General features: G+C 38.2%; 1 protein-coding gene and 2 long non-coding RNA genes across 8 annotated transcripts in view; 1 reads left to right on the top strand and 2 right to left on the bottom strand.

Annotated features, from left to right (window-relative positions):
- The first annotated feature begins 266 nt into the window (after window positions 1–266).
- On the top strand, window positions 267–22,357 carry LOC123851405 (uncharacterized). Its single transcript, XR_006792577.3, has 5 exons — window positions 267–649; window positions 1,212–1,263; window positions 2,030–2,132; window positions 13,721–13,854; window positions 22,051–22,357. It is a non-coding gene; the product is annotated as an uncharacterized LOC123851405 (long non-coding RNA).
- LOC123851404 (uncharacterized) lies at window positions 3,350–13,048 on the bottom strand. 2 transcript variants are annotated; one of them, XR_010405733.1, is made up of 4 exons: window positions 12,644–13,035; window positions 4,784–4,840; window positions 3,992–4,237; window positions 3,350–3,535 (listed from the first exon to the last, which is right to left on the bottom strand). It is a non-coding gene; the product is annotated as an uncharacterized LOC123851404 (long non-coding RNA). The 2 variants fall into 2 exon arrangements; XR_006792576.3 differs by having other exon boundaries at window positions 3,350–4,237; window positions 12,644–13,048.
- The window catches only part of MRPL30 (mitochondrial ribosomal protein L30), a 33,303-nt gene continuing 24,142 nt past the window's right edge, over window positions 14,825–23,985 (bottom strand). For 2 of the 5 annotated variants that reach the window (XM_045885158.3, XM_064572599.1), the window contains 5 exons: window positions 19,405–19,482; window positions 17,658–17,738; window positions 15,424–15,570; window positions 15,121–15,194; window positions 14,825–15,047 (listed from right to left, as the gene is read on the bottom strand). In XM_045885158.3, the coding sequence (XP_045741114.1) occupies window positions 14,915–15,047; window positions 15,121–15,194; window positions 15,424–15,570; window positions 17,658–17,738; window positions 19,405–19,455 (486 nt within the window). In that variant the 5' untranslated portion in view covers window positions 19,456–19,482 and the 3' untranslated portion in view covers window positions 14,825–14,914. Of the gene's footprint in view, window positions 15,048–15,120; window positions 15,195–15,423; window positions 15,571–17,657; window positions 17,739–19,404; window positions 19,483–19,901; window positions 20,029–23,806; window positions 23,952–23,985 lie in introns of those variants that run through there. The other 3 variants (XM_045885156.3, XM_045885157.3, XM_045885155.3) reach the window with 3 other exon arrangements.

Raw genomic sequence — 23,985 nt, 5'->3', positions numbered from 1 at the left:
TACAATGGAATATTATGTAGCCATCAAAAAGAATGAAATCTTGCCATTTGCAACGACGTGGATGGAACTGGAGGGTGGTTATGCTGAGCAAAATAAGTCAATCAGAGAAAGACATGTATCATATGACCTCACTGATATGAGGAATTCTTAATCTCAGGAAACAAGCTGAGGGTTGCTGGAGTGGTGGGGGGTGGGAGGGATGGGATGACTGGGTGATAGACATTGGGGAGTGTATGTGCTATGGTGAGTGCTGTGAATTGTGTAAGACTGTTGAATCACAGATCTGTACCTCTGAAACAAATAATACATTATATGTTAAAAAAAAAAAAAAGAAGAAGATAGCAGGAGGGGAAGAATGAAGGGGGGAAATCAGAGGGGGGATGAAACATGAGTGAATCCTCAGAGATATAAGTGATATAGAATTAATTTGTTCTTTACCTCTAAAAATGCTAGTCCAGACTTTCTGGCACCAATTCCTTAAGTTTGAAATAACATGTAATAAAAATACCTGCACTGTGTTCACTTTGTAAAGTGTCTTTGTTTTAATTTTAGAATCCAGTGCAGGAAAGGGGCAAGAAGTAGTGACAAGAGCTGGCAAATGGAGGAAAGGGATGCCAAACCCATGGCAGACCTTTAGCAAAGAGAGGAGGTTGGTGCAGATTTTTTGTTTTCTTTAAAGAAAAAGAGTTTTCTGCTCAGCTGTCCTTTGAGCTTTGTGCCCATGCTCAAAACAATCAGATAAGAAATTTGTTCCAATATGTGACCTTATACTTTATTAGAAGTCCTAAAAACATAAAAATTAAAGTTATATTTTATGTACACACATTTTTACTTTGTTTTTTTGTAAGAGTATAATTAACTGAACTTAAGGTTGCTGTGGATTCTAGAATGTTGGTCAGAGTACCTTAAGGGAAGACACAATTTAAACTCAATACAGTTTGAATGTATTGTGTTGTTTATAAGGTGAAGAAACACTGCTTTCCTTATAGCTGTTCAATACCATGCTTGCAAAGATATGCTCTATTTGCAGTGCATGAGTTGTTTTATATATATATATGTATCATATAGATGTTTATATTTAATATATAAAAATACATACTTTACTTATACATAAAATAAACATATATAAAATATATTTTTAAATTTATATATATATTTATAGAGTGGTGCTAAAAGATAGGTTCTATTCTCATTTTGTGTCATATTCTCAGCATCTTGAGGCTGTGGATTCTACTGATGTTTCTGGGCCTTGGTGCTTCTCAGGTGAGTCTTGGGGAGGGTGTCTGTGTTGTGGAGAAGATCTCAGGACCTCTTCATTGTCCTTACTATTGAAACCCTCTGTAAGGCCCCGAGGCCAGGTCCCATACCCACAGTGACAATGGAGCCAGAGGGGAAGGTTGTGAGAGCCACAGATCTTCAGAGTATGGTGGATGGTCTGAGAGGAGAGAAGCCTTCTGATCAAAGAAGACCAAAAAAGATGAAAGCATACCTAAGAGTGAGCTCTCAGTGGGAAGTAGCACAGCACTGGGGGGAGGGTGGGCAGAAGGACATGGATTAAATCAGAGTAGGGAGTACATTAATTAGAGAATAAGATTAATTTGCCAATGTTGATCAATATTCAATGAGTAGATCTGTCTGAATACCTTTGCTAATAAGATCCTTTTGTATAGAAAGCTGTTTATTGAAGGGAGAATGATGGAAGATTTCCTTAATGTCAAAGAATATTCAATTATTAAAACTCATGATAATGAAGAAAACTTATCCATAGTCGCTGTAGGTACAATATGTGCCATTTCTCTTAGAAGCTCTTTGCTCTGTATGTTGCTTTTTCCCTTTTCTAAGCCTGGCCTTAACGTCAGATTTAGCCCATTCCCTTCTGGTGCAAGGTGGGGATGAGGAGCTGGGTACAGAAGTATTCACATGACCACTTTGTCAGAATTTCCAAAAGGCAAGTTCAGCCATTGAGAATAACAACTCTGCCCTGGCCAACATTCTCATTTCTTTGCCCTCATCCAACCCTCATTCTCAGATGGTGTTTTGAAAAGGAAGAAACTGCATGGGTATTTTGTTGATCTACCTAAGTTCAGGACTAAGCTTCAGTGATAACCTCCCAGAGGGGCTGATGATCTCAGGTAAGCATAGTAACTACCATGTCTGAACAGGGGCATAAACATTTTAGGTACTGGACACCCCAAAATTGGTACATAAATATGAGTCCACTTTTCAAAAATTTCAAACCAATTCTGTCCCATGAGCTCAAATTCTTATGGACACAGCAGGGTTATAGATAGAATTCAATTGCATAAACACTTAGGAAGTGACCCCTACTCTGGGGACAAGAGCAGTGCTAGCAGGTTCTAATTATCTGAAGAATGAAGAGTCCTACTTCCCAAGCTAGAACTTCAAGTAACCTTAAAATTCACTTCCTTCTTTCAAAACTTTGGCCAAAATAAGGGCTTAAGGTTCTCTCCAGCAGGCTGGTGTAATCGATAGCCTAAGCCTTAGTATGTTGGGGGGCAGAGGCGAAATGATATAAAAAGGGTAAGTGACCATGTTCTTTTCTGAAGGAAACATACTACTACTGTACTACTAATAAAAGCAATGATAGCTACTGTGTTCTAGGCGCTAGATCAGTTGCTTTATATTTATTTCCTCATTCAATTCCTATGATGAAGGTGCTACTTATCATCTTCATTGTATGGATGAGAAAACTAAAGCCCAGAGAGGTTAAATTACTGGCCAAGGTCCCATAGCCGGTAACAGGGCTAGGGTTTAGAGAACATGACCTTAATCTCTATGATGCCCTGTGTGTGCAGTAGTAACATTCTATCTGCATCTTGGATTCTCCACTTCCTACCTTTCCCCTCGTAATTTCTAGTTGACCTCATAAGGTATATAGCTGATTAAAATGTCTGTCACAAGGCAAGGTATCAATCAAATATTGATTGGAAATTATCTCTTTCTCTGAAGCTTTCCCTCCCTCATATACCTCCCATACTTTAAGTGTTAAAACAAACAAACAAAAAACCCTACTCAGTTTCACACATGTACAATGTTGTGGCTAATTTTGAAATGTAAAATACAACAGCTTAACCAGGTGATGTATGGAATAATCGAATTACTATATGGTACACCTGAAACTAATATAACACTATGTTAACCAACTGGAATAAAAATTAAAACTTAAAAAAAGGGTTTATATACCCCCAAAAACCTTGTCCCCCACTTCATTCTGTTACCTTGGAAATTCTCAGCATAATTTAAAACATTCTTCTTTGGAATTGTCTGGGAAGAAATTTTTTTTTAAAGATTTTTATTTATTTATTTATTTGAGAGAGAGAGAGTGAGAGAGAGATTAGGAGGAGAGAGGGTCAGAGGGAGAAGCAGACTCCCCACTGAGCAGGGAGCCAGATGCAGGACTCGATCCAGGGACTCTGGGATCATGACCTGAGCCGAAGGCAGTCGCCCAACCAACTGAGCCACCCAGGTGCGTCTGGGAAGAAATTTTTAAATATCACCCATGAAAGCAGGTCTCCTGTAAAGGTAGATGTGATATTAGGAAACCTCCAAAAGTTGTTTGGAGTCAGGTGTTGCAAAAAGCAAACACACAGACTAAGAACCATGCGATTAACCTGGGCAAGGTTGTTTTCATTCAAATTTAGAGATTTAATGAGCCAGGTTTAACTCATTTGGACACCACAATGGCCCAGGGGAATAGTTTCCAACCTGGCAGACAAGAGGAGCCCTTTCCAGGGTGATGCCTTTTAGGAACAACTCACATAGATGGTCTCTTTAAAGCCGCTCCATAAAGACATCTACCAACACTTTCTTGATTGTACATCACTGTTAGTGAAGAATTTTTAGAGGATACCACAATATATTTCCCCATTTTTCACATGCACTTTATGACATTATGAAATATATACAAAAATATAAATTTGAAGGATGAGATGAAAAAACAAATAGAATTTCTGGTACTTATTTTCCTTACCCCAGTTGACCATGCTCTCTCCCTTGGGAAGGCATGCTCCATTTTAGAGACAGCACCCTCTCTCCTCCTGTCCTCAGGAGTTATTGCCTCCAAAATGATTGCAGCAATGGATCTTTAAAGGATGTTATCCTACAAAGCCAATATCCAAGAGGTTGGGAAATGGTTTTCTGTGGACCCTTCACACACTGTGGCCCTCATTTCACGGGAGAGTCATGCTGGGAGAGTTCGGAGAGTTCTCAGGAATAGCTGGGGAGACATAGAAAATCGATTTGGGCTGATGCAGGTATGACAGCAAAGCAGGGAAGGCTGGTTTTGCTGGCTGTTGGGATTTGGGCTGTAAAACATTAGAGGAGATTATGGGCTGTTTTTATCTTATAGCATGAAAATTATCCCAACTCAAACTTTGCTATGAGATTTAAGTAGGCAAAATGTGCCATTCCAAGTCCCCTCTCTTTCAGGGCTTCTTCTACCCAATTCTGGCTTTCTCCCTTGAGCACCACCTCCATCTGTTCTGCATCTAGCCTGCTACTCCCTGAGGATCTCACTTTCCCACTTCCTTCCCCCATCAGACTGAAATGATAACTTGAGGAGGTCAGATAGTTAGCAGTCAGAGGTAACTTTTCTGAATAGTCACCCCTTCACTGATATTCCTGAAGACTCAAGGAAAATAAATGACTGCATTTCTTTCTTTCTTTTTGTAGATCTATTTTAGTTCAGCTTTCCCCCCAGTTTTATTGAGATATAACTGACATACAGCACTGTGTAAGTTCAAGGTGTAATGATTTAACTTACATATACTGTGAAGTGATGACCACAGTAAATTCAGTTTATATCCATCATGTCATATAGCTACAGAAAAAGAAAAAAAAGATTTTTCTTTAATTTGTGATGAGAACTCTTAGGATCTACTCTCTGACTTTCAAATATATCTTACAGCAATGTTAACTATAGTCATCATGTTGTACATTACATTACATCCCTAGTACTTACCTTATAACTGGAAGTTTGTACCTTGGGCCACCTTCATCCAATTCCCCACCTCCCCACCCCCAACCCTTGGTAACCACAAAGCTGATGTTTTCCTCTATGTTTTTTTTTCTTTTTAAAGATTTTATTTATTTATTTGACAGAGAGAGATACAGTGAGAGAGGGAACACAAGCAGGGGGAGTGGGAGAGGGAGTTGTGTTGAATTGTCCTTGGCAAATCATTGATCCTCCCACCGAGCAGGGAGCCTGATGTGGGGCTCGATCCCAGGACCCTGGGATCATGACCTGAGCCGAAGGCAGACGCTTAATGACTGAGCCACCCAGGCGCCCCTATTGTTGTTGTTTTTTTTAAAGATGAAAAGATTCCACATGTAAGTGATATCATACAATATTTGTCTTTCTCTGACATCTTTCACTTAACATAATGCCGTCAAGGTCCATTCATATTGTTGCAAATGGCAGGATTTCCTTCTTTTTTAATGGCTGAATAATATTCATTATATATATATTTTAAGGTTTTATTTGAGAGAGAGAGAGAGCGCGCACAAGCAGGGAAGAGAGGTAGAGGGAGAGGGAGAAGCAGACTCCTCTCTGAGCAGGGAGCATGACACAGGGCTTGATCCCAGGATGCTGGGATCATGACTTGAGCCGAAGACAGATGTTTAACCGACTGAGCCACCCAGGCACCCCAGTAGGGGCATTTTAACATTAATTTTTCCAGTCCATGAACATGAAATGTATCTTTCCATTTGTGTCATCTTTCATTTCTTTCATCAATGTCTTGTGGTTTTTCACTATAGAAATCTTTTACCTCTTTGGTTAAATTTATTCCTAAGTATTGTATTGGTTTTGACACTATTGTAAGTGGGATTGTTTCATTTCTTTTTCAGATAATTTGTTAATAGAAATGCAACTGACTTTTTTGTATGTTAACTTTGTGTCCTGTAACTTTACTGAATTTGTTAATTAGATCTAACAGTATTTTGGTGGAGTCTTTAGGATTTTCTATGTATAAAATTATGCCATCTGAAAATAAAGACAATTTTGCTTCTTCCTTAAATGACTGCATTTCTAATAGAAGAATGTCAGATCCCCTACAGAGTGATGGAAGGGAGCTTTTGGTTGAGGGGCCTTTCCAAGTTCTATTCTATAGTCCATCCTATGGGAAGGCAGTTTCTTGCAATTGTACTAAGTTGAAGCCCTGCACTCAGATTTTACCAAATTAGGATTACCAAATACAGAAAATGCCTTAATAAAAGTACCACTCCCTGCCAGTGGCTCCTAGACCCTCTCTAAGAACTCTAGTATCTCTGAACCAGAGGACAAGAAAGCAATAAATGAGATGCGTGTCTAAATGACAAAGAGTCATGGGGGACAAATTTGACCAAACATAATAATGCAAACCTGAAGATGAGTAAGACAAACACAGGATTTATTTAAACCCAGGGAAAAGAGTGGAATGAGCATGACAATAAACAGACTAAATGAGGAGAATTTAATAAATACAATGAAAAATACTTAATTTAACATCCCAACAGGAATGTATTTAGGGTTTACTCTGTTAGAAGTGTTGAATTGTCCTTGGCAAATCATTGATCCTTTTGTCTGAATTTCTTAGATTGATGCATGACACCACAGACCCGTGGAGAAAGGTAGTAGGGTTTAGGGTGTTGTAATATTGGACAGTGATGTATAAAGAGACAGCAACAACACTTCATACATTAGGTGACTTGCTGAAAAATGCTGAGAGTTTGTTGTCAATGGAAAAGTCTACATAGCACAGCGTGGGAAACCATTAAGTTTAGTAGAGACCCTAGAACTGAATAAACTAGTATTTACATTTTTGTTGCTGCTCTTGTTCTTAACAAGGTGGATATATATGTCTTGGCTACTGAATCTAATTAAGATTAAATATAGCAATGGGCCTCTGATGGTTTCCACTTAATTGAATCAGTTCCCTAGTGCCTTTTCAGATTTATAATAAAATGAAAGGGGGTGTGGCGAGGGGAGGATTTATGAACCTAGATAAATGGAAACAATTGTTTGGAAGATATATAAATACCTTATATATAAAAATAAATATATATCAATTTATATCAATAAAATAAATTAAAATGAATTATAGTTTTTCTGTCTAAAATCATAGCTATATTTCTTTTAACTTGAAAAATGCATATTCATTAAAATATATTTAATAGACTTTACCTATATATAATTAACCTAGGCAGATCAACTCTCTTTTTAATTTGTCAGGTTTCTGTTAATATTAAGTTTGGGGGCATCTGGGTGGCTCAGTCGGTTAAGCATCCAACTTTTGATCTCAGCTCAGGCCTTGATCTCAGGGTCATGAGTTCAAATCCTGAACACCTTCATGATGGGTGTGGAGCCTACTTAAAAAAAATTAAGTTTGGGGGCGCCTGGGTGGCTCAGTTGGTTAAGCGACTGCCTTTGGCTCAGGTCATGATCCTGGAGTCCCGGGATCGAGTCCCGCATCGGGCTCCCTGCTCGGCAGGGAGTCTGCTTCTCCCTCTGACCCTCCTCCCTCTCATGCTCTCTGTCTTTCATTCTCTCTCTCTCAAATAAATAAATAAAATCTTTAAAAAAAAATTAAGTTTGGTAATTATTTTGAATTAACGTTTGGAGAATTTTTAGACAATCATTCCTATGTGGTGAACAGCAATCATTTTATGTGGTGAAGAGCAAATCTTTGTTATCTGATGGTCACTTTAGAAAATCCACAGATAGTTTAAGAATAAAGTTTATCTTAACTTTACTCTTTCAAATTTGGGTATGATTTTGAGAAAGGCAAAATCAAGCATAGTTTTTAGAGAGGACAAGATATGTGATAAGTGATAAGGAAATAATGAGTCTCTGGGCAAAATTACGTTGGTCTACTCAAATGCTATTTTTACTTTTATTTCACATTATTCATGCACAGATTACAGTAATTTATTAATATACCTTTATATGTATTTAGGCATGGGGGTCTATATTTAATAAACTTAAAGCTTATGTCTACAGCATTAAAATAGGATTTATCAGTATATTAAATAGAAAATTATACATTGTACTAAATTTACCACCTTAATAAGTAGAAAGTCATATCCATTATGTTGTATACATATTTGTGTTTCTCTGTAATTATTGTATCCGGTTTAAATTGTTTATAATATATAAACAATGTTAACAGTTAGTATAACATTATATAACATTGTGGCAGGTTTTGGTTTTTGTTTTAGTTTCAAGTTTTTATTTAAATTCCAGTTAGTTAACATACAGTGTAGTATTAGTTACAGGTGTAGAATTTAGTGATTTATCACTTACATACCACATCCAGTGCTCATCACAAGTGTCTTCCTTAATACCCATCACCCATTTAACCCATTCCCCTGCCAACCTCCCCTCCACTCAGTTTGTTCTCTATAGTTAAGAGTCTGTTTTCTGGTTTGCCCCTCTCTCTCTTTTTTCCCCCTCCTATGTTCATCTGTTTTGTATCTTAAATTCCACATTTGAGTGAGATCATATGTGGTATTTGTCTTTCTCCGATTGACTTATTTCAGTTAGTATAATACTCTCTAGCTCCATCCTCATCATTGCAAATGGGAAGATTTCCTTCTTTTTTATGGCTGAGTAACATTCCATTGTATATATATATATCACCTCTTCTTTTCCATTCATCAGCCGATGGGCATTTGGGCTCTTCCCATAATTTGGCTATTTGTTGATAATGCTGCTATAAACATTGGGGTGCATGTATCCCTTTGAATCAGTATTTTTGTATCCTCTGGGTAAATATGTAGTAGCGCAATTGCTGGGTTGTAGGGTATTTCTAACTTTTTGAGGAACCTCCATACTGTTTTCCAGAGTAGCTGCACCAGTTTGCATTCCCACCAACAGTGCACAAGGGTTCCCCTTTCTCTGCATCTTTGCCAACATCTGTTGTTTCCTGTGTTGTTAATTTTATCCATTCTGACTGGTGTGAGGTGATATCTCATCGTAGTTTTGATTTGTATTTCCCTGATGATGAGTGATGTTGAACATCTCTTCATGTGTCTATTAGTCATTTGGATGTCTTCTTTGGAAAAATGTCTATTCATGTCTTCTACCCATTTTTAAACTGGATTATTTTTTGGGGGGTGTTGAGTTTGATAAATTCTTTATACATTTTGGATACTAACCCTTTATCAGATATGTCATTTGCAAATATCTTTGCAAATATCTTTCTCCCATTTTGACAGCTACCTTTTAGATTGTTTCCTTTGCTGTGCAGAAGTTTTTATCCTGATAAAATCTCTTCATTTTTGCTTTTGCTTCCCTTGCCTCAGGAGACCCATCTAGTAAGAAGTTGCTATGGCTGATGAGAAAGAGGTTCCTGCCTGTGTTCTCTAGGATTTTTCCTGTCTCACATTTAGGTCTTTCATCCATTTTGAACTTATTTTTGTTGTAAAAAAAAATGGTCCAGTTTCATTCTTTTGCATGTTGTTGTCCAGTTTTCCCAACACCATTTGTTGAAGAAATAGTCTTTTTTCCATTGGATATTCCTTCCTGCTTTGTCGAAGATTAGTTGGCCATATAGTTGTGTTCATTTCTGGGTTTTCTATTCTGTTTCATTGATCTATGTGTCTGTTTTTGTGCCAATACCATACTGTCTTGATAACTTGTAGTCTGGAATTGTGATGCCTGCAGCTCTGCTTTTCTTTCTTCTGCTGGCTTTAGGCTTCATTTGTTGTTCTCTTTCTAGCTCCTCTTGGTGTAAGGTTAGATTATGTATTTGAGGTTTTTCTTGCTTTTTGAGGTAGGCCTGTATTGCTATATACTTCTCTCTTATGACCATTTCTGCTGCATCCCAAAGGTTTTGGACTGTTGTGTTTTCATTTGTTTCCATGTATTTTTTTTATTTCTTCTTTAATTCTCCTTTAATTTCCTGATTGATCCATTCATTCTTTAGTAGGATGTTCTTTAGCCTCCATGTCTTTGTGGTCTTTCCAAATTTTTTCTTGTGGTTGACTTCACGTTTCATAGTGTTGTGGTCAGAAAATATTCATGGTGTGATCTTAATCTTTTTGTACTTGTTGAGACCTGACCTGTGACTTAAAAGTGATCTATTCTGAAGAAAGTCCTATGTGCACTTAAAAAGAATGTGTATCCTGCTGCTTTAGGATGAAATGTTCTGAATAAATCTGTTAAGTCCATCTGGTCGTGTGTCATTCAAAGCCATTGTTTCCTTGTTGATTTTCTGCTTAGATGATCCGTTCATTGATGTAAGTGGGGTGTTAAAGTCCATTACTATTATTGTACTGTCATTGAATTCCTTTATGTTTGTTATTATTTTATATATTTGGGTGCTCCCAAGTTGGGGGCATAAATATTTACAATTGTTAGATCTTCTTGTTGGAATGACCCTTTTATTATGATATAGTGCCATTCTTCATCTCTTGTTACAGTCTTTGGTTTAAAATCTAGTTCGTCTGATATAAGTATTGCTACTCTGGCTTTCTTTTGATATCCATTGCCATGAAAAATATTTCTCCCTTCCTTCACTTTCAATTTGCAGGTGTCTTTAGATCTAAAATGAGTCTCTTGTAGGCAGCATCTAGATGGCTCTTGTTTTTTAATCCATTCTGACATCCTGTGTTTTTTGATTGGAGCACTTAGTCTACTTACTTTCAGGGTAATTATTGATAGATATGAAGTTAGTGCCATTTTATTGCTTGTTTTGTCATTTTCTTCTGTGGATTTTCTCTTTAGTGTTTTTCTCACTCAAAGAGTCCCCTTTAATATTTCCTGTAGGGCTGGTTTAGTGGACACAAACTCCTTTAGTTTTAGTTTGGGAAACTTTTTTTTTTTTTTAAGATTTTATTTATTTGAGAGCTAGAGAGTGAGAGAGAGAGAGAAAGAGAAGGAGCAGGGGGAGGGGCAGAGGGAGAGGGAGAAGGAGACTCCCCACTGAGCAGGGAACCAGACATGGGGCTCGATCCCAGGACTCTGGGATCATGACCTGAGCCAAAGGCAGATGCTTAACTGACTGAGCCAACTAGGTGCCCCTAGTTTGGGAAACTCTTTATCTCTCCGATTCTGAATGGTAGCCTTGCTGGATAGTGCATTCTTGGCTGTAGACTTTTCCCATTCAGCACGTTGAATATATCATGCCACTCTTCTCTGGCCTGCCAAGTTTCTGTGGAGAGCTTTGCTGCTACCCTTATTTATCTTCCCTTGTAAGTTAGGGACTTATTTTGTCTTGCAGCTTTTAGGATTTTTTCTTTATATTTTGCAAATTTAAATTATGTCTTGGTGCTGGCCTACTTTTGTTGATTTTCATGGGAGTTCTCTGTGCTTCCTGGATTTGGAAGTCTGTTTTCTCTCCCAGATTAGGGAAGTTTTCAGCTATAATTCCCTCAAACATTCTGCCCCCTTTTCCCTATTTTCTTCTTCTGGGACTCCTATGATAGGAATGTTATTATGTTTCATGGAATCATTGAGTTCCCTAATTCTACTTTCTGATTTCTTTCTCTCTTTTGATCAGCTTATTTTCCATAATTCTATCTTCTGTATCACTTATTCGTTCCTCTGCTTCTTCCATCCTTGTGTTCATTGCATCCAGTTGGTTTTGAATCTCAGTTATTGCATTTTTTATTTTGGCCTAATTCGTTTTAAGCTCTTTTATCTCTGTGGCGAGGGACCTGCTCATGTCTTTTATGCTTTTCTCAAGTCCAGCTAGTATCCTTATGATTGTTGTTTTAAATTCTGGATCAGGCATATTACTTGTATCTGTTTCCATTACAACCCTGACTGTGACCTTTTCTTGTTCTTTCTTTTGGGATAAATGCCTCCATCTTGGCATTTTGTCTAGGTCTCTGTCTTCTGAGTGTTAGGAAGCCTGGTACGTTTCCTACTCCTGAGAGTAATGGCTTTATGAAGAGGTCATATAATGCCCCGGACCTGGTGCTTTAGGAAATGTCTCTGGTGTATGCTGTGTACCCTCTGCTGCTGTGTTATGGCTCCTCTATCCCTCAGGTCAGTCCTCTGCAGGGTTTCTCCTTGTCTGTAGTGGGGAGTGTTTGGACCTTGGCCACACTGTGGCAAGTTTTAATTAGGTGTGCTCTGGTCTGCTTGTTAAAAGAGACCTGAAGCTATTTCCACTAGAGGTGAAGCTCCGCAGTACTCTATGGTCAGTAGACTTGGTGTAGGTGGGGGTTTGTGCTGGTCTTCAGGGGGAGGGGCCACTGTGCTGGTTCTCAGATACACTTGCCTGAGAAAAGCAGCAGAGTACCAGCAGAGTACAGGGCATCAGGTTTTGGTGTAAGCAATTTAAGCAGCCAGTTTTGGTGCTGTGCTGTTTACTGAAGATGGTTTATGCTTAGGGGTGGGAGAGGGAAATGGCACCAGCCAGCTCCTTTGTTCCTGGAGAGGGGAGTTTGTACTTACTGCTATCAGGGAAGCCCTCCCTGAGCAAATAATTTATCCTGTGTGTTCAGAAAAACAGACAAATAATCTCCTCATGGGATTTCTTCACTCTTTGTTGTAAGTTACCTCCCAAATACACAATCTTGTTCATGTCAAAAGCCCCCCCCGCCCCGCCCCTCCATGGCCAGTGTAATTCCAAATTATTCTTGGTGAAACTGTGCCAGTTAGAATGTATTAGTATTATAAGGAGAAAAGATATACCTAGAAGAGGCACAATTTTAGATTGAGAAGACTTTGAGAGAACTGGTATGGTCTTAAGGTAGTATAAGGGGTGCCTGAGTGACTCAGTTGGTTGAGCGTCAGCTCTTGGTTTCAGCTCAGGTCATGGTCTCAGGGTCCTGGGATCAAGCCTCACATTGTGCTCTGCACTCAGCGAGGAGTGCTTGAGGATTCTTTCTCTCCCTCTGCCCTTCCTCCTTGTTCTTTCTAAGAAATAAATAAATCTTTTTTTAAAATTTAAATTCCATTAGCCAACATATAGTATATCATTACTTTCAGATGTAGAGTTCAGTTATTCATCAGCTGCATAAAACACCCAGTGCTCATTGCATCACATGCCCTCCTTGATGCCCATCACCCAGTTACCCCATCCCCCTACCCCCCACCCCTCTCCAGCAACCCTGTTTGTTTCCTAGAGTTAAGAGTCTTTCATGGTTTGTCTCCTTGATTTCTTCCCATTCAGTTTTCCCTCCCTACCTCTATGATCCTCTGCACTCTCATATTCCATATATGAGTGAAACCATGTAATTGTCTTTCTCTGATTGACTTATTTCACTCAGCATAATACCCTCCAGTTCCATCCACATCAATGTAAATGGTAAGATTTCATCCTTTTTGATGGCTAGTCAATCCATATTCCATTGTATGTATATACCATCCTTGTTATCCATTCATCTTTCGATGGACATCTGGGCTCTTTCCATAGTCTGGCGATTGTGGACATTGCTGCTATAAACATTGGGGTGCAGGTGGCCCTTCGGATCACTACATTTGTATCTTTGGGGTAAATCCCTAGTAGTGCAATTGCTGGGTCATAGGGTAGCTCTACTTTCAACTTCTTGAGGAACCTCCATACTGTTTTCTACAATGGCTGTACCAGCTTGTATTCCCACCAACAATGTAGGAGGGTTCCCCCTTCTCCACATCCTTGCCAACATTTGTTGTTTCCTGACTTGTTAATTGTAGCCATTCTGACTGGTGTGAGGTGGTATCTCATTGTGATTAAAATAAAGAAATAAATCTTAAAAACAAAATTAATGATATCTGGCTTCATTTTAGGTGGCACTTCTACTTGATGCCCCAAAACATCAAGACCCACGACAGGATGGATATTGGGACCACAAATTATGAGTAGTATGCCAATGTTACTGTTGCCCAACCTAAATCTCACAAGAGACAAAGGAAAATAACAGGTAATTAGAATTCAGAGATTCTTCACCATCATCTTCAATTAGCTGCCACAAAATTTCCCAGTACTGAACCTCTCCTAAAATTCTTACTTCTCCCAATCCCTCCAGGTATCTGAAATAGAAAAAAAGGGAAAAAAAAAAAAATTCTCCCTAAAAAGATTTCTCCCTTCTTTTTCGTCTTTTAAATAACAATCTCGGGGCGCCTGGGTGGCTCAGATGGTTAAGCGTCTGCCTTCGGCTCAGGTCATGATCCCAGGGTCCTGGGATCGAGCCCCACGTTGGGCTCCTGGCTCAGCGGGGTGTCTGCTTCTCCCTCACCCTCTGCTTCTCCCACTGCTCATGCTCTCTCTATATATCTATCTGTGTCTCAAATGAATAAATAAAATCTTTAAAAAAAAAAATAAATAACAATCTCAACTGTTGGCAGTTTCTGAGGAATTCAAAGAACATCAATAAAATTTAGGTCAAATTAAATTTATAATTAGAAAACAGATACTATTTTTGGTATTAAGCTTAAGAATAAAATGCAGTCAAGTCTACATAAATATTTATAGACACTAAAGCACAAAGCAGCCAATCTAGCTACACCTAATGTTTAATGACTGTGGCTGAGTCTCTGTTCCCTAGCAAAACAGACTAAGCTCCTGATGGGCAGGGACCGTGTTCTGGTCAGCTGTGCATTTCTCCACATATAACACACTGCTCACTCAAAGGGACACTCACAGAATCTGTTGAATTCAATTAAAAGAGAAAACAGTATTTTTAAAAAAAATCAATGGTGAAAAAAAAAAGAAAAATCAATGGTGATTGCTAAGGTGACATCTAAACCCAGATGTTCAAATAACACCATTCTTGCCCATTCTGCAATGAAACGATCAGAGGGAAAAGAGAGAGTCTTAAACCAAATAACAGCACTGAAACCTCCAAGCCTATATAAGGAAGAATCACACCATGTTTAGCCAGTGACAAGGACTAGTATTTAAAATATATTTTAATGAGAACACTTTCTCACTACCTTTAAATAAAAATGATTTACATTTTTTAATATGAAACTGCTCTGGCCTTAGGACTTAACTGCTTCCTGGTCTATGGGGTTTAGATGCCACCGCACCACTAATTCCCCAGTGCTCTTGAGGCACGTGTTAGACATGTCCTCCTCTGCTGGAAGTCCTTGGGGCAACTTCAGGGGCTTGATCCTGTGACATAAGAAAATGCTTTTAGAATTATATTAGGTAACACATTTTAAAAAATCGCTGACAAACAACAAACCTTATCAAATGTTTAACCACTTTCAGTTTTGCGTTCACTGAAGGGATATTCTTGTGAACTTGAGGAGTATGTGCCTAGAAAGAAAGGAAACCATGTAATGGATCAGTTTCAGAGCAGATGGTCCCATGTTTCAGCAAAATGTGAAAATGAAGGCTTATTTTGTCTAAATCAAAGTTTCAAATAAATTACACTAAATAATACATTTAAACAAAAGAAACTGTAAAAATACACCTTAAAGTTTAAGAATTATAAAATTTAAAGCAAATTTAAACAACACGTAAGATGACTTAAATAGTTGCATACTTTTTCTAATCCAAGCATCTTTATTATATCTTTTTCCCAATATGGACGTCTTTTTGTACTTTTTATTCTGGTAACAATATGCAGTTTATGAGGGTGCTGTGGATCCCCACCGTATTTTTCATGATCTGCAGGTGAAGGCTGAAATACCTAAGAAAGGAGAATTATAAATGGTAAATTTTCAACTTCTATGTATCTATGCTTCTAAGTATCTCCTTTTTTTCCTTAAGAAAAAAAAAAAAAAAAACCCAAACAACCACATAACGATCTCATCCCAAATCTTTCTATAATCCTATCCTCAAATTGAACATTTATACCCATCTGATTACTTAGATAGAAAAAGTCTAATAATTCCATAATCTGAAAAAAGTATCACATAGGCAAAAACTGTTTTAAGAGTGAAGCAGGAGCCACCAGAGGACACTGAAGAGTTCAAATGTCAGGAGACTGTATGAGCACTGTATAAGCTGGGCACAGCTGCATCCCTTCACCGCGTTCAATCAGGGGCACAAAGCTAAGCTTACAATGACAATAACACTTGAGGATCATAAAAAAAGTACGTACAAAGTACTAGAAGAGTACAAATGACTGCCTATGAAGGATTAGAAACGGCTCCACAAAGCTGCTATGTGAACTGATTCTCTAAGAATCAAGATGTTCCAGTAAGCTATCCCACGAAAACCTTCCCTAAGTACATAAAATGTACTGAATAAGGATGTACATGGTAATACTACTTGTAATACTGAAAAATTTAAAGGGCACATCCATGTTCCTCATAGAATAACTAAATGAATTAGGATGCATACATTCTAAATAAAACTAACAAACTAATAACAAAACCAAACAAAATACAATATAACTAAACTATGATGTATCCAATGGGATACAGTGCTGCCATTAAAACAAATAACAGCTTACTATCTTAGCAGCTACTAATGCTGAAGAAAGCCATAATACATTCTTGAGCAAAAGAAAAAAAAATCCACACAACCATGTGTAATAGGATCTTTTTCTTTAAAGATTTTATTTATTTATTTGAGAGAAAAAGGAGAGATAGAGAGAGAGTATGAGCAGGGGGAAGGGGCAGAAGGAAAGGGAGATGCAGACCCCCTGCCTGACTTGGGGCTCAAACCCAGGACTCTGGGATCATGACCGGAGCCAAAGGCAGACGCTTAACTGATTGAGCCACCAAGGCGCCCCTGTAGTAGGCTCCTGTATTTGTTTCATGTGTACCAAAATACACAGGTTTGTATATATGATACATTACATAAATACTGATTCTAAGAAATCATGTTATACACACACACACTTATGTATGTATAAAGGTTTCAAAGATATTAGATCAAGAGTCCTATCTCTGGGGAATCACACACACAGAAGATGGCACTTTAATCAAAAAGCATATAATTCAATCATGAAAATAATATTGTAGAAACTTATCTACTGAGAGGCTCCCATTATATTGCTAAATGAAGAAAGCAATTAGAGAAACATTATACATGAGATGATTCACATCTTTAAAAACATACAACAGAAAAGGATGTGGAAGGTATTGACAGTAGCTGTCTCCAGGTAGGTGGGATTAAGGGTGCTTTTCAGTTGTTTTTGCTTGTCTGTATTTTCTAGGGGTTTTGAAGAGACGCAGGGTGAGAAGAATGGTGGAAGACAGAGTATGGGGCAGGCATGCCAAAGAAAAGGAGAGAAGATATAAAGAAACTGTGTAAAGAGCCTGAAATATTTGGGAAAACCAAGTGGTTCTATGTGGCTAACGTAGGAAAAAAACACGAAAAGCAATGTAGCTAGTGTTTTCCGAAAGAATGATATGTACACATAAATCTAGCAGTTCTCTCGCAAAGATTCCAAGTTGCAATAGTCAAGACAGAAAGTGAACACAGACCCACATAGACAGTGTCTGAGCAGGAAGAAGACTCATTGTTTTCTGAGGACAATGGTGATATGAAAACACAAACTATTACGGCAAAAAACCATAAGCAGGAATAAACAGATTCTAAGATGATAAAAACCGACTACTACAAAGAACAGTGGTACATTTAAAAAAAAAGAATCATTTAGATAAATTCTACCATGCTTTATTTAAACTCTGCCCTACCACCAACATCCACAAATAATTTAATATAAAAGTTTTCAATATTACAAAAGTAGGTATCTTTTAAAACAGCACATGCTTAAAAAAATAGTAACACTAACTGCCCCCCACCCCCAACCCTTCTTCTTACTTTATCTGGAATTCTTGACTTGGTAAATTTGTGACGAATCCAATCCGTGCAAATAAGAGACTCCACACCTTTTGTCACAGTCTAAAACATGATATAAACATTTTTTTTAAGAACTCTGTCTAGTGCAGAAATCCATACCCACCAATTTTTAGGTGACAAAAGTGTTTTTACCTAACCTATAATTATCAAACATTTATCTCAGCCCCTTAGCTGAATGAATATATTCATCTTACCACTAACATTAGAAAGCAAAAAGCTCATATAAATATAGACTTCTCTGTTTTTTTTTTCAAGTTTTTATTTAAATTCCAGTTTGTTAACATACAGTGTAATATTTCAGGTGTAGAATTTAGTGATTCCTCACTTACATAAAACAGCTGGTGCTCATTGCAAGTGCCCTCCTTAATCCCCATGACCCATTTAGCCCATCCCCTACCCACCTCCCTTCTCATAACCCTGTTTGTTCTCTAGAGTTAAGAGTCTGTTTTTTGGTTTGCTCCTCTTTTTTCTTTTTTCCCCTATGTTCATTTGTTTTGTTAACTTAAATTCCACATATGAGTGAAATAGAGACTTCTTGACCAGAGGTTGGCAATATTTTTCTGTAAAGGACTAAACATGAAGCTATTTCCAGCTCTGGGGCTGTATGGTTTCCATTGCCAAGTCTCAACTCTGCCACTGGGGGGCAAAAGGAGCCCCGAACAATATGTAAACATGTGGGCGTGGCTACATTCCAATAAAGCCTGATTTAAGAAAATAGGTGGGCTGAATTTGACCTGCAGACTGTAGTTTGCCAACCCCTGCTCCACACGATGTGCAATAACAGCCTTCAACAATACACTGTAAAAAGAAATGAGTTTACGGTTGTCTTTCTGGTCCCTACAAGGCCATCACTACTAGTTCCTATCTCTTGTTCCCCTTCGGCAATCTTCTAGTCCTGCTGCTCTCAGTCGGCTAAAGAGAAAGGATTCACTGCCAATCCCTCGTATCTGGAAACTCCTCTCTGGATAGGCAATATTCATTCCCTTCATGCCCCTTCTGTCCTGCTGAGGTCCACACATAATTAGAGAGTAAGCAGGAGCGAATGAGCGAGGGAAAGGAAAAATATGGGCTTCTAATCCTGGTTCTGTGCTTATCATCTGTGAGAAATGAGACACTTATCCTCTCAGAGTCAATTTCCTCAGCTATTTTAAAAGGAAATAATACTGACCCCACAGGATTAATCTAAGGTTAAGGTAATCTGTGTAAAGCACCTAATATTATTACCTACAGCCAGCAGCACGCCTGTATCTAGACTCGGGCTCTCATGAATAGATTAGGCTGAGCTGCTATAATTTCTGTAAGAAAGACTAGAAGGAAATACATGAAAATACAAGCATGAATGGTTTCTGGGAGAGTGCTTTTCTTCTTTCTGCTCTTCCACAGTTTTCTATTTTTCTATGATTGAAGATATACTCTTTTCATAACTGAAAGAGAATAAACCCTTAAACTTTAAAAAGATTAAGGGGAAACCAATACTAGCCATTTTTTACCAGCATGTTCTCCAGGAAAAATCTTTTGTGATTTCAAATCTTTAGTGATGAAACAGCAGATAAACCATAAATAAGACTGATCCTCAACATTAAAAAACATATATAAAAAAAGGAACGGTGCAGTTAAACCTGCCCAGTTGTTTTATTCATTAAAAAAGAGAAAGAAACAGTTCTTAAAGAATAAAAAAAAAAAGAGCGATAATACTTGAAACACTTACTTGGAGTCTGCCTGGGGGCCTCTGAACTATTGAGCGCAAAATCCCTGCCATGAGTGTGGTGACTGTTCTCTTCTGAGGCTATGACAAGCAGAAAATAGATCCGTGAGTCAAATGTGTCTTGGAAATGGCCAGGTGCCCACTTCTGTATTATTAAAAAACTAAAGAACAAGTTAATTATAAAGTTGGTTAAAGTTTAACAGTGAAATCTTATTATTTTAATACAATAAGGGTAAGAATTAAGTTATAATAAATGTGTTATTTGGAGTTCAGCAAAACCATACATAGTAATTATACATTAACTACATCCTATTTTTGCCAAATGAGTTAGAACCTAGGTTGACTCAACAAAAATGGGCAAAGGAGGTTATTATTGTTTAAAAAATTCTCTTCAACAATAAGCACAAAGAATGCTTTGTTATAGAATCACATAAAATGAAAGAGCTAGAAGAGACTGAAGAAATCCCGACTCCTAGAACTAGAATTAACAACCTTCTTACCTTATGTATGTGGAAAATGAAAAATCAATCATTTACTCAAGGGCATCCAGCTATCCAAGGAGTATGTGGTCTGGAACCCAATTTTAGTTCCTGGTCCAGCGTATTTTCACTAAATCATAACATCTTTCTGTTAAGAAGTAAACCATAACTTTCTGTTTTGCATATTTGTACTGTTAAACTATTCTTAACGAACATGCATTGCTTCTGTGATGTAGAAAAAGTCATGTTTATTTAGACACAAATAATTACAACCTACTGTACTGATGTATACTAAAAACAGAAAGATTAGGTTTATGAACTACATGTATATTTTGGAAAAGTTATTTAATTTGTGTGCTTCCATTTTTTCCCCAGAAGAATATAATACCTACCTTGCAAATGAGTTATTCTAAAAACACCTGAAACAGTATTTAGCACATAAGAAGCCCTCAATAAATGGTAGCTTTTACTATGATAAAGTTATTAAATTATTACAAAACTGTAATAACACATCAAAATAGAATACAATGGTGTATTTCAGTGAATCCACCAGATTCTGGCTCACTCAAGCTCTGCAAGTCTTTCCTGTGATGTGGAAAAAGCAATGAAGTTGTGGGAATCAATGCAAGATGTCCCATTAAAAGAGCCAGACTTCAGAAAAATTTTCAGCAACTGAACCAGTCTCTCAAAATTAATTATGAATAGGTTTTAGAAGAGTTAACTACTAAATCCTTAGTGCCATGAAATCCAGAATTTTGCCTTGCTCATTTTCTACTCTCAGCATCCAGCACAGTCTCTGATGAACAGTGTTTGTTTCTGAATGTCTGAATCAGTTAATGGGTTAGATCTATGGTCTGCTCAGCTCAGAATTCAGAAGTACCTCAAAATTTCATAACTCTCATCCAGACTTCAGACTTCAAACATTGCCATATAGCATAACAATTTCTAGTTCAAATCATCAGCCATTGCTTGGCTGGTTGTTTATATACATTTTGTATCAAGGCTTCCTTAGAAGAAATGCTTAATTTCCTTAGAAGAGATGCTTATTTAATCCTCAGGCCCTTCAATCAAATAGGTAATGATAAAATATTTCCTTTACCATACTTCTTCCTCCCAAGTTAAACATAATATACCAACCCAACTCATTTGGCTTCACACTATGTTACTCTTTTTCTTATCACTTAAATTTCAACAAAAGCCTCCTCACTGGCCGTCTGGCTTCCATTCTAACTTCCCTAAGATCTCTTCTTCATGGCAGCAATCATCTAATTAAAATCCTAAATCAGATCATGTCAACCAACTCCTCTTCTCAAAACCTTCCAATGAGCCAGGTTTCTCACTGTTGGAGTGAGAAGTAACATATAAACAAGAGGAGAAAGCCAGAATAAATCCATGTGATCCAATGGCACAGGATTAGAGTTTGAGCTCATGTTTAGCTAAATATAGATAGTGATGGATATAGAAATAATCACAGACATCAATGAATACGTGGGTTAGCTCCGTTAGCTAAGAAGACTAAAAAGCAATGGAATCCCCGTAGCAATGAGCACACCCAGCACCCTGATCTTAGCATTCTCTAATAAAAGAAACCAGGATTCCATGGAGAAATGGCTGATTGGAGGGCTACCTCAGGGAATATATAAAGATGAGCCTGGAGCATCTTGTAGCACTAGAAAGGAACTACTCAAAAAATCAAAATGATGAGAGTATGTCAAAGGGACACAGGAACCAAGTGAAGAGCTCCCAATGGCAAAAGCTGGACCAATATGAGCTACAAAGTAAGTAACAAAGTACTGACTTATAATCCAAACCATAAAATAACCATGATTCCATATTCATATAAATAAATGAAGAAGTAAATTAATGGGAGAGAAGAAACAAATCTCCCTTATAGAAGAATTCCAAATAACTTATGCAGAGACTTCCCTCTCAAAAAGGTGGAGCAAAACCATTCATAAGTATGGGCTATGCTTAACAACTTGCTCCCAGAGTACAGAATAGAAAGGGGGAAAATAACATTGTACTAGAGAAACCTCACAAACACTATGTCAGCCAGGTGATCATGGTAAATATCAACTATGATAAAAGTCAAGTTGATAGCATGCACGCTTGATATGATGGAATGAGAATGGCACTTCATGTCTGTGGTCCTCCTCCCCAAAACCCCTAGCACCAGGCTGAGAGAAAAACATCAAACTCCATTTGAAGGACATTGTGGAAAATACCTGACCAGTACCTCTTCAAATACCTGAGTGCCTTAAAACTGTCAATGTCACCAAAAACAAGGAAAGTGAGATACTGCCATAGTCAAGAGGAACCTAAGGAGCCATGATGACCAAATGGGATTCTGGAACAGTAAAAGGACATCTAGTAAACACTAAGAAATCCAAATGAAGTATGAACTTTGGTTAATGATGTATCAGTATTGATCCATCAGTCATAACGTATGTACCATACTAATGTAAGATGTTAATAAAAGGGGAAATCAGGTGTGGGGTATATAGGAACTCTGTACTATCTTCACAACTTTTCTATAAACCTAAAATTATTCTAAAATAAAAAGCTGATTCATTAAATACCCCAAAAGCTTTAATGCATCGGAGCAACAGCCAGTCCTTAACCCCCACCTCTAGGACTTCATCTCTACTCTTAATCAATACACACACTGGCCCCCTTACAGGTCCTACAAGTTGCCAGGCAGCCATGCTCCTTTGGACGGACTGTTCTTTCTCCTGGAATGCTCCTGATATTCACAGTTAATTCTCTCACTTCCTTCAATTCTTGGCTCAAATCTTTTCTCAGTAGGGCCTATCCTGATTCCATTATTCAACATTTTGACCCATCCCCAAATTGTCAGACTTCTTACTTCACTTGATTTTCTTTCCATAGCATTTATCTTCTAACACAGTTTATTAGGTTTGTTGTTGTCTGTCTTCACCCAGTAACATGTTAATTCCGCAAGGACAATGATTTTTAAATTTTGTTTTGTTTTTGGCCTGCCCTGTCTCTTCACAGATGTATCCCAAGCATATACCTAAAGCAGCACCTGTCATGTACTAGGCACTCAATCAGTTTTTGTTGAATTAAGTTTACAGACTTCAGAAAGTGTGACAGTCAAAAGTTATAAGTTTTAATAAAAAGTAAAGATTATTGTTAATAATAAGGCACACAACTCTTGGACTTTGAAGTAAGTAGCTCCCAGTTAATGTCTGAATAGTTTTAGACATCTATTTAATGACAAAAGGAGGGGAAACACTACCGAGAATGCACAACACAGAATTTCCCTTTCAATAAACCGAGATCTCTGAAGGCAATAAATGTCTCTTCTTTTAATTCCTAATGCCTATCAAGTAATAGGCAGTCCCCATCCTCATCCGCGCCCCTTGGCAAAAAGACGCAGCACAGGCAGCTGTGGATAGGTGGCAATCAGGAACACGGTTGGCGAAATTACAGCTCTTGGTAAAATGGTAAATATTTTAACTGCCAACCCGGGAAGGTTTTGCCTTCTAAAATGCAATTAGGTAAGCTTTTATCTTTACTAACAAAAAAATTCAAGTTACACTGATCCCCAGCGGGAAACCGAAATTAGTAACAGAACAGAAGCACAGAAACTGCTAAAACAAACCTGAATTCCCTTCCTCACTAAGCCATCCTGCCTAGGCGGCTCGGCCCTTGGACTCCAAGGGGCTCGGAACTGGGAAACGGGATCCAGTCGACCACTGGCTTTCCGCGAGCCCATGGGACGACAGTACACGGGCGCAGGCCCAGGCAGGTTACTGCGACCCGCAAACTCAGAATCCAATAGGAAAACCAACAGTGATCTCCACAGCGTTCCCAGGTACGTACTCCTGGCAAAAATGCACTACTCTCCGCCATTCACTCCCTTCTCACCAGCTACTGCTAAATGTTGTTCACACTGAACTTACCGAACGAAAGAAGAAAAGCGGCAAGATCCCCAACCGCTGCACTCAACCCCAGCCGTCACGGCGGGCAACAACTGTGACCCCGCGCACTTCAGTTCCGGCCGTGTCCCGCCCATTCAACGGCCACGAAGAGAGCGCCGGCGCACTGACGTCACGTGATCGCCCCCGGAAGCGCGGCCGGC

Source organism: Mirounga angustirostris, unplaced genomic scaffold, assembly GCF_029215605.1.
Source record: "Mirounga angustirostris isolate CCGP_5_RB_7025 unplaced genomic scaffold, mMirAng1.0.hap1 SCAF_10, whole genome shotgun sequence".
NCBI classification, from domain to species: Eukaryota; Metazoa; Chordata; class Mammalia; order Carnivora; family Phocidae; genus Mirounga; species Mirounga angustirostris.
This window is presented reverse-complemented; position numbering and strand designations above follow the sequence as displayed.